Source organism: Podarcis filfolensis (assembly GCF_964270895.1).
Source record: "Podarcis filfolensis genome assembly, chromosome: 12".
In the NCBI taxonomy this organism is placed as follows: domain Eukaryota; kingdom Metazoa; phylum Chordata; class Lepidosauria; order Squamata; family Lacertidae; genus Podarcis; species Podarcis filfolensis.
In genome coordinates this window covers 13,961,924-13,975,126 of record NC_139614.1, presented here as the reverse complement: position 1 = coordinate 13,975,126, position 13,203 = coordinate 13,961,924, and the positions used below count along the sequence as shown (strand labels likewise).

General features: G+C 43.8%; 1 protein-coding gene and 1 long non-coding RNA gene across 7 annotated transcripts in view; one reads left to right on the top strand and one right to left on the bottom strand.

Annotated features, from left to right (window-relative positions):
- Window positions 1-13,203, top strand: part of NOD1 (nucleotide binding oligomerization domain containing 1) — a 46,271-nt gene that overhangs the window by 10,887 nt on the left and 22,181 nt on the right. For 5 of the 6 annotated variants that reach the window (XM_083577707.1, XM_083577708.1, XM_083577709.1 and 2 more), the window contains 6 exons: window positions 930-1,104; window positions 3,008-4,811; window positions 6,485-6,568; window positions 7,987-8,070; window positions 10,545-10,628; window positions 11,473-11,556. In XM_083577707.1, the coding sequence (XP_083433833.1) occupies window positions 930-1,104; window positions 3,008-4,811; window positions 6,485-6,568; window positions 7,987-8,070; window positions 10,545-10,628; window positions 11,473-11,556 (2,315 nt within the window). The remainder of the gene's footprint in view (window positions 1-929; window positions 1,105-3,007; window positions 4,812-6,484; window positions 6,569-7,986; window positions 8,071-10,544; window positions 10,629-11,472; window positions 11,557-13,203) is intronic. The other variant, XM_083577712.1, reaches the window with a different exon arrangement.
- Window positions 12,638-13,203, bottom strand: part of LOC310745674 — a 34,706-nt gene continuing 34,140 nt past the window's right edge. Inside the window, exon 2 of the long non-coding RNA XR_014540303.1 lies at window positions 12,638-13,203. This exon is cut by the window's right edge and continues 401 nt beyond it. This is a non-coding gene — a long non-coding RNA (uncharacterized lncRNA).

The window sequence follows — 13,203 nt, the reverse complement described above, 5'->3', positions numbered from 1 at the left end:
ACCACAGCACCACCCGCATCCAGTTCAACATATATCTGAAGTACAGTGGTACACTCTGTGGAGTCAAAACATAGACCATCATGTGATAGACAATAAGAACTGATTGGTGTTGCTTGGCATTGTGGTCATGAATAGGGGTGAGGCAAGAAATGCAGTCGTGAGAGAAAGTGAAGAGACAGAGGAAACTTGGGAGAACGGACTGTTAGAATTCCTGCTCCATGATTGCAGTCATGGGATTTTTGTCTATCACATGACGATATATGTTTTGACTCCACAGAGTGGGAAGTGACGGAGACAGGATGTTTCTGTTACTGTGTTCCGTGAAGTGGGACTATTGTCCTTTGTTCTTTTTCTCTTTGCTGTCTGATGTTAGAGAGAGGGGGAGCCATGTTGCAGTGCTCCGTGTGTGTTTATATGTAAATAAAGTAGATTAGCCAAAATGCTGAGCTGCTGAGGTCTGTTACGCAAGCTGTGAAGACTCTGCGGATCCCTAAGTGTGCCTATGTCTGTTGGCATCGGTCGCTGTGATGTTCGGGCTGAAGAAAGCTTTCGAAGCTCCCGAATGAAAGACCAGGAGGGAGAGAACATGCCAGTCGGGCCTGTGTCTCTGCCAGGGTCCTACTCGAGTGTAGGCTGAGCTCCTGACAGTAACATGTTGAATGATGCCTGCTGTTGTGTCACGCCAGATAGTACCCCTCTACTTGCAACTGGTGCAATTGGAATTTAGCACGACATGGCGGTGTAGCCGCAGCTCCGTTAAAAACCATGCATGCAGGAAAAAACACATCAATGGGACGTTGTTATTGGTTCCGCAAAGAGGAAGGCAGATAGTGTTGCCCCACAACAGTGATTGGCTCTAGAGCGCTTGAGAGTAGCTATTAATCTGCTGCCTCTGTACATCTCTGACGCCTCGTGTGATCTTTCTGCAGGTCCGCAAAATTTTGGATCTCGCGCAGAGCAAAGGAGAAGAAGTGGCGGAATACTGCGTCTATATCCTGCAGCAAGTTGCAGATGCTTATTATGAGCTACAACCGTGGCTAGAAGAAATTGGGTTTCGCCCTTCAGAGGTCGTTGGTAATAAGCCTGTTGAAAATACCGACCCAGGTAGGATGCCCGCTTTTGGAAGACTTTCATTCCCTGTAGAAAAAGCTTGTCTGGGTAATCCCATCACTCATTGCTTCAATGTTGGTGAAACGCTTTTTTCCAGCAGAAATAAATAATGAACGTTAGCAGGGTGAATTTCTCAGAGTACGCCTCCCATAAACGGACTACATGTGCAGATTTCATCCTGCTTTTCGCATTTACCCAGCCTGAAACTGGTGGCTTGTTCCTCTGTGCATGAATCGTAGGAGCTCTAGCAGAGTATCTAATGCAGCCTCCTCAAACCCGCTATAATAATAATAATAATAATAATAATAATAATAATAATAATAATATAATAACTTATTATTTATACCCCACCCATCTGACTGGGTTTCTCTAGCTACTCTGGGCTGCTCCCAGCAAAATATTAAAAACAGGATAAAACATCAAATGTTAAAGACTTCCCTAAACAGGGTTGCCTTCAGATGTCTATAAAAGTCAGATAGGTGTTTATGTCTCTGACATCTGGTGGGAGGGCATTCCACAGGGTGGGTGCCACTACCGAGAAGGCCCTCAACCTGGGTCCCTGCACCATCACTTCTCACAGGAGGGAACTGCCAGAAGGCCCTCAGAGCTGGATCTCAGTGTCCGGGCTGAATGATGGGGTTGGAGACGCTCCTTCAGGTATACTGGGCCGAGGCCGTTTAGGGCTTTAAAGGTCAGCACTGACACTTTGAATTGTGCTCGGAGCCAATGTAGGTCTTTCAGGACTCCAAGTCACCAGTCTAGCTGCCGCATTTTGGATTAGTTGTAATTTCCCGGTCACCTTCAAAGGTAGCCCCACGTAGTAATCCAAGCGGGAGATAACCAGAGCATGCACCACTCTGGCGAGAAAGTCTGCGGGCAGGTAGGGTCTCAGCTGGCATACCAGATGGAGCAGGTAGACAGCTGCCCTGGACACAGAATTGACCTGCGCCTCCACTAAGAGGTTGTTGGATCACAACTCCTGTCAGTCCCAACCAGTCTGGCTGTCCTGCTTGGGACTGATGGAAGCTGAACACCAACATCCCTGCATGGCTCCAAGTTGGGGAAAGCCGATCTCATGGCTACTTCAAATATATCATGTATGTTGTCACAAAGGCTTGCTGCACATTTCTGGTGTCAGAAGCCGCTGGTAGACAAAACTGAGAAGGAGGTGCTGTGAACTTAAAATACCACCCAAAACAGACCAAAGAAGGTTCACCAATTAAACAGAACAGCAGGGGACTTTAGGGAGCTGAACTGTGTAAAAATGAAATCACTTCTTTGAACAGCAGACTCGCATGGCATAAAACGAGCTACTTTGAAAGTGCTCTCAGGGTCAGAGGTGACTTTGCTGTAGGCCAGGCATGAACAAAGTCGGTTTCGGGGGTCTAATCCGGCCCCTGTGGCAGTTTTATTTCCCAGAGTAAAATCCTAAAAAAATCTCAACAACTTCAATCCTAAAAAAAAAGGTTCACAATTTTGGTTGGCCCTTCACTTCATCAAATCTGGCCCTCTTTGAAAAAAGTTTGGACACCACTGCTGTAGGCAAACACAAGCCCAAACCCTTCTAGAATCCAGCAGAATTGTGGTGGTTGTTACATTTATATTCCAACTTTTCCCCAAAGAGCTCAAGATACAGAATTCTCCCCCTGTGCATTACAACACTAAGGTGGGTTAGGCTGAGAGTGAGTGACGGGCCCAAGGTCACACAGTGAACTTTATGGCTGAGCGGAGATTCGAACCCTGATCTCCCAGGTCCTAGTCCATCATCTAACCACTACCCCACGCTGACTCTCTGCTTTTTTCTTTTTTCTTTTGTAATGGTTTTGTATGAAGTATCTCTTCATGCTGGCTCCCTTGTGCCAGAATTTCTCTTCGTCATAACCAATGCTACCTTTAGTTAGCAGGTACCGTCAGAAACTTAAAGATGAATTGGGCCGAGACACAAAGTTCATCATGTCGTATGCCCAGAAGGAGGACATGTTGCTTGAAGAGATTTATTCCTCCAACATCATGGAGTTTATCAAGGACAACAACGAGAAACTCAGCAACGTGAATAGCTTGGAGGACCTGCTTGATGTCAACGTTGGTCTGATCAATGAAGCTGGAGAGGTGATCTATATCTTTGGGGATGCAGGGATTGGGAAGTCAATTCTCTTGCAAAAGATGCAAAACCTCTGGTCCAAGGGCAAACTCGACGTAGGGGCCAAATTCTTCTTTCGTTTCCGATGCCGGATGTTCAGCTGCTTCAAGCAAGACGAAGCCATATGCTTGAAAGACCTCCTGTTTAAGTACAACTGTTTCCCAGACCAGGACCCGGAAGAGGTCTTTGACTTCATCGTGAAGTTCCCTCACACGGTTCTGTTCACCTTCGACGGCTTTGATGAGATCCATTCTGACTTTGACCTCAACAGCGTTCCAGAGATCTGCTCCCCCACTGAATCGATCCACCCGCTGGCTTTGCTGGTGGGTCTCCTCAGCGGGAAACTTCTGAAGGGATCTCAGAAAGTCCTGACTGCCAGGACAGGGACAGATGTTCATCGGAACATTGTCCGGAAGAAGGCACATCTCCGAGGGTTTTCCAGCAGTAACCTGAAAGAATACACGAAAATGTTCTTCAAAGACGAAGGGTGCAGGACCTTAGTCCTGAACCAACTGGAAGCCAACCCAAATCTGAGCAGTCTCTGCTTAGTGCCTTTGTTCTGCTGGATTATCTTCAAATGCTTTGACCACTTCCACTCGCCCTTCGACAGCCACGAGCTCCCGGATTTCACCGTGACACTGACCGATATTTTCTTGCTCATGACCGAAGTCCACCTCAACCGAATCCAGAAGACCAACTTGCTGAAGAAGAACAACAGGAGCCAAGTGGAGACCTACAGGTCCAACAAAGAGACGCTGTTTGCTCTGAGCAGAGTGGCCTATGCGGCGATGCAGAAATCTCTCTTTGTCTTTGACCAAGAGGAAGTCCTCGCCAACCTCTCTGAGCAGGAGTTGCAGCTGGGTTTCCTCAGGGCGGTTCCTGACTACGGTGGCCGCGGAGACCAAGTTTCCTACGAGTTCCTGCACTTGACCTTGCAGTCCTTCTTCACCGCTTTGCACCTGGTCACCGACGAGAAGGTGAGCGCCAAAGATCTGCTCCAGTTTTTTGCCGAATGCTCCACCTCGGACGCCGCCCTGCGCTCTTGCTTCCCGATCGCTTGGCTAAAGAAGCACCACCCGACGGGAGAGGACCCTTTCCGGAACAAGGAGCACTTCCACTTCACCAACCTCTTCCTCTGCGGCTTGCTGTCCAAGTCGAAGCAGAAGCTCCTGCAGCACTTGGTTTCTCCCGCGTCCCTTAAGAAGAAGAGGAAGGTCCTCCTCACCTATTTCTTTGAAAGCATGAAGTCCCACCTGAAGGGGCTAACCCGGGCGAGGCTGAAGGAATACCGGCAGATTCAAGTGATGCCCAATTTCGTATGGATGTTGAGGTGCATCTACGAGACTCAGAGCGAGAAGGTGGGCATGGGGGTGGCCAAGGGCATGGGCGCCAACTACATCAAGCTCACCTACTGCAACGTCTACTCCGCCGACTGCAGCGCCATCTCGTTCACCATGCATCATTTCCGGAAGCGCCTGGCCCTGGACTTGGACAACAACAACATCAACGATTACGGGATAAAGCAGCTGATGCCTTGTTTCAGTAGGCTGGCAGTACTTCGGTAAGTTCCTGGGCTTGTTGTCTGCTCTTAATCATCAGCCCGTCTCTGATAACAGTGGTACCTCAGTTTTTGAACGTTTCGGTTTTCGAACGCCGAAAACCGGAAGAAGTAAATGCTTCCGGTGAGTCGTGCCCCCCCTAATTTTCTCTATTGAATTTGTAAACTGCCCTTTGCGCCTCAGTTTCCGAACATTTCGGAAGTTGAACGGTCTTCCGGAACAGATTACGTTAAAAAACCAAGGTATAAGACTTCTGGGCTAACAAAACACGGTTTGTTGGAGGGGAAGCGAACAGCAAGGTTTAGCATGCTCTCTTCCTTTCTTCTCTTTCCTTTTTTTAAAAAAAACTTATAATTTATTAAGTTTCAACATACGCTGTCAAAACCCAGTTTCGTCTTTTCTCTTATTTTTGTCAGCTTCCCACCCCGTTTTCCATGGAGTTGTTTTTAATAATTTTTATTAAATTTTCTGTTTTACAATTTAGAATACTCACTTAAACACCCTTAAAATGACTTCCCTTCTTCTCTTTCCATGGTTCATTTTGCATATCACAAATCCCTGCATATTTTAGGCAAACTAAACTATTCAGTAGTCCATTATTACATCCATCAAAACTTATTTACACTGTTGAATTTATCTTAAGGCTGCCAACGTTTGCAAGTGTACACAATTCCTCCCCATATATTCAATAAACATTTCCCAATCTTCTCTAAACGTACCGTATTTTTTGCTCCATAAGACGCACCAGACCATAAGATGCCCCTAGTTTTTAGAGGAGGAAAACAAGAAAAAAAATATTCTGAACGAAACAGTGGATGTATGATTTTTCTGGTTCATGCTGTGGCCACAGACATGTGATTTGACGGTGATTTTGGGGTAGCCCAATGCAAAAATCCTGAGGATCCATGTGGATCCGTGCTTTGTAACCACATTTTTGCACCACTGCAGTCCCACAAAACAGTGGGTGCATGCTTTTATTGGTGAAGGCTGAAGCCATGGACATGCTATGTGATCTGATGGTGAATTTGGGGTGACCCAATGCAAAAATCCTGAGGATCCATGGGCTTTTACCTCCCCCCCCGACAGCCTCCTTTATCGCTAGAGTCCCTTATCTCTCTCCCAATCCCACTGATCAGCTGCTTCCTTTCAACACTCCCTTCCCTCTTGTTTGCCTTAGTGTCTTTTCCTTAGCTGGAGCAGTTTTTTGCTCCTCCTTTTCTTCTAATTTCTCTCCTTATTGCTTTAGTGTTCCTGTCTCCTCTCCTTGCAAGTTTGCTGTCTTTACCTCCCCCCTCCCAGGCAGCCTCCTTTATCTCTAGCCTCCCTTATCTCTCTCCCTGATCGACAAACGATCAGCGGTTTTGTTTCAACACCCACTTCCCTCTTTCACAAAAAAGGCATGATCTGCTCTTCTCCCCGGGCAATTTGGCTCCAGGGACCACACATTTGCTGCATAAGGCGCACAGACATTTCCCCTTACTTTTTAGGAAGAAAAAAGTGTGTCTTATGGAGCGAAAAATACGGTATGTTTTGTTCTATTTCTTTGATGCTGCAACAAAATCTACAGAGCACATTTCGGTGCCTATTAAAAGGAGGATTCTCTGACTACTTTTCCTCCTGATGTATCACAACAAGTCATTTATTTTCTCCCGCCTGCCCCTTTTATTTTTTTCAGGTTAAGTGTTAACCAGATCACAGACCAAGGAGTCAGAGTGCTTTACGACGAGATGTCCAAGTACAGAATTGTGAGTTATTTGGGGTACGTATGAATGAGGAGCTCGGATAGCTGTCACCTTAAGGACTGGTTCCGATGGCCGAAGGGAGCCTCGTGAACATCGTGTGTTCATGTGCGACTCTGCCTTGCGCCAAATCGCCTTGTCGCTCCCTCATCAGTGTTGGCCCCAGGGGAAAACTTTCCAAAGGAAAGGCATTTGGATCCGGCTCCCACCGAGTCTTGCAGTTGTCTTTTTTAAAAAAAAACAACAACAAATTTTATTTATGGTTTTCAGGTTTATACATTTCAATAATTTAAATCCTGCCAATGTCCTTATCGGTTTACAATTTGTCAGTAAAAATTCCATAAACCACTTCCGTTCTTTTATAACAAAATTTGTTTTCTTGATTTCTTATTTTTCTGGTAAGTTTCGCCATTTCTGCATATTCCGTAAGTTTTTGTATCCATTCTTCTTTGGCTGGGACTTCTTCTTTCCATTTTGGGGCAAGTGACATTCTTGCCGTTGTAGTCGCATATAGGAATAAGTTTCTGTACAGTCTGGGTCGTCTTGCAGTTGTCAGTGGGTCTTGTTCCCGAATGAGTGGGCACAGTATTTCAGCTGTGCAGTGAAATGTTTATTTCTCTGTCTTATCACACGCTGGCTCCAAGGCAGGTCTAGGTGCAGGTAAAGATGGCGTTAATTTTCTGTGAATTGCACAAGAAGGCAGTGGGTGTTGGCAGACTGGAATAATAGACATTGAGATGTGCATTCCATTCAAAGCCTCTCTAGAATGTGCAACTGATAAGGATCCATATTTTCCCATCCAGCAAGCAATGCGCATACAGAACAGTACAGAACATGCTTTGCAGAATTGAGGCAACTGGAGCCTTAAAGCAAACTGCAAACCTCCTTCTTGAACTTTTGCACAGTTAATTTGCCAGGTTCTCGTACAAAATAAGCAGGTCTCTGACTCTAAATGAATTGTAATGGGGGTTTTTTTGTGGGGAGGGAATCAGATCCCATGCATCTGATATAATAACCCTATCCGGTTTGTAGCTGTTAGGTAAAGTAAAGGTAAAGGGACCCCTGACCATTAGGTCCAGTCGTGACCGACTCTGGGGTTGCAGCGCTCATCTCGCTTTATTGGTCGAGGAGCCGGCGTACAGCTTCCGGGTCACGTGGCCAGCAGGACTAAGCCGCTTCTGGTGAACCAGAGCAGCGTACAGAAACGCCGTTTACCTTCCCGCTGGAGTGGTACCTATTTCTCTACTTGCACTTTGATGTGCTTTTGAACTGCTAGGTTGGCAGGAGCAGGGACTGAGCAATGGGAGCTCACCCCGTCGCGGGGATTCGAACTGCCAACCTTCTGATCGGCAACTCCTAGGCTCTGTGGCTTAGCTGTTAAAAAGTTACAAATCTAAACACCAGTTCCTTTTTTATTATTTCCCCCGCCACCCCACAGCTTGTACAACAACCAGATTACCGATGTTGGAGCCAAATACGTTGCAAGACTCATTGAGGAATGTCCAAGCCTCATATATGTTAAGTATGTATTTCCAACACCCCCTTTCTATCGTGTTTCTCGGTGCAGCGAAAGCTTGAAAGATACAAGCAGGACTGGAATAACACTTGTAGTTTAATGGTGAATTTTGGAGATAATGGAGATGTAAAAGATTTGGATGATTATAAAAGACGCAGGAGGAAATGATTAATAAGAGGACCCACAAAGGGAAGGAGGGAAGTCCAGGAGATTCGCTGGAATTTTGTTTTTACGTTATATATTGGATATGTGATTGTAAAGCTTGGATTTGAAAACCAAATAAACAATTTAAAAAGAAAGAAAAAGAAAGCTTGAAAGATACGGGAAAGATCATTTTTCTTAGATGGAGTGAAGCTTCTGCATGGATAGCTATTATTATTATTATTATTATGCATTTAGGACATTTGTGCTCTGCTGTTCAGTCAGAAAAGGCTTCCAGGCCAGCTTACATGCAGTCAAAACAAGGCAGTGCCACCCCACAGGCTTACAATCTTTTTTTTTTTTTTTTTAAATAATATTTATTGAAGTTTCCAAAATACAGAAAGAGAAGAAAAGAAATTATGAAGATACATTCAGAACCTTATTTTCAAACATCCACTTTCTGGGACTCCCCCCTTCCCCCACCCCTACCGTATTCCCCTTTCATATTGTTGTTTCCACAAGTTCTGTTTCTGATTTAAAGCACAATTTATATACCCCATTGTTCAAATTTAAATTTATACAAACCTTATGCAACACCCTTGATAAAAAAAAGCAAAAGATCTCTCCCCATAGCCCGCCCCCTTTTCTTTCCACAATGTCCCCCTTTTTTCCCATTAAAGTAAAAGCACACAGAATAAAAGTATAAAAAAAATAAGAAATATATTAGAAAAAAGAAAACCAATTCAGAAAATAGTTGCAAGCCTTTGGATTCTAATTCTCCCTCCCCTTCCCCGGTTTAATTTCCCTTATCCTCCAATCTATGTTTCCAGCCTGGAAGTCTTAAGTCCATCAATCCCATTTTTCCCCCAACTCCTTGCAGAATTATTTCCCATTTTTAGGATTACTTTTTAAAAATTAATTCCTAAATCTTTAAAAATGTCAAATTATAAAATTCCCCCCACACAGGCTTACAATCTAAAAAGACACGACACACAAGGGAAAGGGGACACGGAGGGAAGAGGAAAATAAAAATCAAACCTCAGACACCAGTTTCTAAACAGTTGTTCCCATAACAACCAGCTGGCAGAGTTCAGGGGTAGGAGCTCGCCTCTTGCAGCATAGAAAGAGTTATGCTTCTCTGCTTCTCAGTGATCTCTCTCTCTCTGTCATAGCCAGTTGTCCGCCTGAATAGGGTTAATGGTAACTTAAATTTAGTAAAGGTAAAGGGACCCCTGACCATTATGTCCAGTCGTGGCCGACTCTGGGGTTGCAGCGCTCATCTCACTTTATTGGCCGGGGGAGCTGGCGTACAGCTTCCAAGTCACGTGGCCAGCATGACTAAGACACTTCTAGCGAACCAGAGCAGTGCACGGAAACGCCGTTTACCTTCCTGCCAGAGCGGTACCTGTTTATCTACTTGCACTTTGAGGTGCTTTCGAACTGCTAGGTTGGCAGGAGCAGGGACCGAGCAACGGGAGCTCACCCCGTTGCAGGGATTCAAACCGCCGACCTTCTGATCGGCAAGTCCTAGGCTCTGTGGTTTAACCCACAGCGCCACCCGTGTCCCCTAACTTAAATTTACTAAGTGATATATAGCCAATTTTAATCAGATCATCATTTTAATTGGCTGGCAGTTAAGGACACACTACATAACGCTGATTGGGAGGCTGGTGTATAGGAGTGAAAGAGAATGAAAAATAAAATATTGAAGATGGCCTTTTAAGAGTACACAGTAGCTTCTTCTTCTTCTTAATATTATTATATTTTATTTTGACAAAGTAGTAATCATACATAAAGAAGAAAAATGCGCACCCGACCACCGTTACCATTCTATTGTAACTATCCAGCCTCCCAAAATTTCAACACCTCTTGCGATAGTTCGACCCCTTTCTGTTTAAGCAATACAAATTCTACAAACACACCTTCCGTATCTCCTCAAAACCATTTCTCCTGCATGTTTCCCATCTTACCTTAAATTAACTCACATTTTCTTTAGAGTATCTCTAGCCCTGTTGAGGTTTTAAAATATGCTGTTATTTAAATATGAGGATCCCAAAGGCAGATAATTGGGCAATCAAAAATTCTTTAATCCGCTTATTATGTTGTTTCGTAAAGCATTCAGCGAAGTATCCCTTTATTGGAACCGATTCATTAATAGCTGTTCCAACGAGAGACATTCCGGTTACAAAACAGCAAACACAAGTGAATCTGGTTTTCTTTCTAGAAGTGCAGAAAGAAACCACTAGCTAAAATGGCACTGAAGGAATTCCATTGCATTGTTGACTTGATTTCTGGCAAATCAAAAAACAAAAACCTACCCACATGGTATTTCTTTGCAGAATAGGAGCAAACAGAATAACCACAGAGGGAGGGAAGTGTCTCGCTGATGCCATCCGGAAGAGTAAAACGATGTATGAAATCGGGTAAGTTGGATCACTTTTGTTCTTGGTTTTTAATAATTGGGGTTCCCCACTCCCCCACAAAGGATCCTGGACACTTTAGTGACAGTTTGACGATTCAGAGGGCACTCTTTCTTTTTCTTTTTGTCCATTGCTAATGCAATTTTTATTTATTCAATTTATTTATTATTTATTTAATTTATATACCACCCTATACCCGGGGGTCTCAGGGCAGTTCACAGAATAAAATCAAGAGATAAAACCACAAAATACATAATAAAAATAAAAACAACAACCCAATAGTTCCCCCACACACACAAAAAAAAACCCCACATTTTAAAAGGGCGGCTGAGCTAACCTGTCCTGTGACCTACTGGTGGACGATAGTAATAGTAATAAACAGTGCTTACTTTCTGGGGGGACGCAGGGGTACACATACCCCTAAACTTTTTGTGAATCTTTGTCCATTTACTGTACAGTGGTACCTCAGGTTAAGTACTTAATTCATTCCGGAGGTCCGTTCTTAACCTGAAACTGTTCCTAACCTGAAGCACCACTTTAGCTAATGGGGCCTCCTGCCGCCGCCACGCCGCCGGACCCCGATTTCCGTTCTCATCCTGAAGCAAAGTTCTTAACCTGAAGCACTATTTCTGGGTTAGTGGAGTCTGTAACCTGAAGCGTATGTAACCTGAGGTACCACTGTATTTATTTTTCCCAGTTTGAACTATAAAATGGTGATTTGTTTCTTGAGTCAAAATGAGAGTAGCCCTAAAAAAAATAATTAAGGAAAAAGCACTGATGGTAATAATAATAATAATAATAATAATAATAATAATAATAATATGTCCCATCTCTTTCTTTTTGACAGGATGTGGGGCAATCAGGTTGGAGACGAAGGCGCCAAAGCCTTTGCAGAAGCATTACAGAATCACCCCTCTATAACAAACGTCAGGTAAGACCAAATCTGAGCGGGGAACAACGGCTTAGACTCTTCAGACGACCCATATCATGAAGGATTATCCTCATGTCAGAGGAGTAAGCAGGCCACATTTCTTTTTTTTAAAAAAAAGATATTTATTGAGATTTTCCATTTTATACAAATCAAAAAGAAAGAAAAAAAGAGAAAAAAAAGATTAAAAAGAAAAAATATTAAAAACACATAAATTTCATGTCATATTTTCCAATAACATATTTCCTTGACCTCCTCATACCTCCCCTTCTTGTATTCCAGTTCAAATTATTCATCCAGCAAATCCTTATCTCATAGCATTACAGCTATAAACCTTATTTTCAATCCATCTTCTTAAATTATTGTAACTTATACTTTTACTTATGTACAAAAAAGAACTATTTTTTCATATTCTTTTGTATCATTACAGCTAATAACCCCTTAATTTCAATCCAACATCACTCAGTGTTCCTTAATATTACAATCTTTTTGCAAATAGTCTTTGAATTTCTTCCATTCTTCTTCTGCCGATTCTTCTCCCTGGTCACGGATTCTGCCAGTCAATTCTGCCAGTCCCATAAAGTCAATCAATTTCGTCTGCCATTCTTCCAGAGTGGGTAGGTCTTGCGTCTTCCAATACTTTGCAATGAGTATTCTTGCTGCTGTTGTAGCATACATAAAGAAAGTTCTATCCTTTTTTAACACCAATTGGTCGACCATGCCCAGGAGAAAGGCCTCTGGTTTCTTCACAAAGGTATATTTAAATACCTTTCAGAATAATGGGGCATCTTAGAATTGTTAAATGGGGCTGGTGAGGTTGATGGTGAGTCAACCATCCAGCATCCTGGGATAGGTGCCGGGGTGTGAGCCCCACAACCGATACCCGCCTCAGGTGATTGGACCCAGCCATCCTTTTAATTTCCCACAATGCCTCACAGGGATGCTTGGACAGAGGCATTGTGGGAAATTCAAAGGGTGGCCAGACTCTAGGCCATGGGTAGGCCAACCAAGGCCCGGGGGCCAGATCCAGCCCAATCGCCTTCTAAATCCGGCCCACAGACAGTCCAGCGTGTTTTTACATGCGTAGAATGTGCCCTTTTATTTAAAATGCATCTCTGGGTTATTTGTGGGGCATAGGAATTCGTTCATTTTTTTCCCTTCAAAATATAGTCCGGCCCCCGACAAGGTCTGAGGGACAGTGGACTGGCCCCCTGCTGAAAAAGTTTGCTGACCCCTGTTCTAAGCCTAGGTAAATGGAGTCGGTTGTTGTCAGGATCTGTCTTGGGCAGCAACTGAGTTACCCTCCGGGTCTCTTGTTGTTGAGCAATACCAATAGGTTGTTGGCAGAGAACCGGGGAGCCTAATTTAGAGCAAAGACCTTTTAAAAAATCAAAGATGATTGATGTCTTAAATGGTGGCGTTACAGTACCAAAACAGCACTGTCAGTCCATATTTGGCTGTAAAAAAGCATTAAAAAATAAAATTGACGTTGGCAGCTTCTCAGAATTTGGAGAGACGCTTTTAAAACACAGTTTTCCTTAAGGGAGAAAGAAAAAGCTTGTCAATCACTTTTCTTTCATCTAACAAACAAACCTTGACGATTCTAGGCTAAGGAGAATGGCCGTTTTCCTTCTCCCACAAGATGGCAGA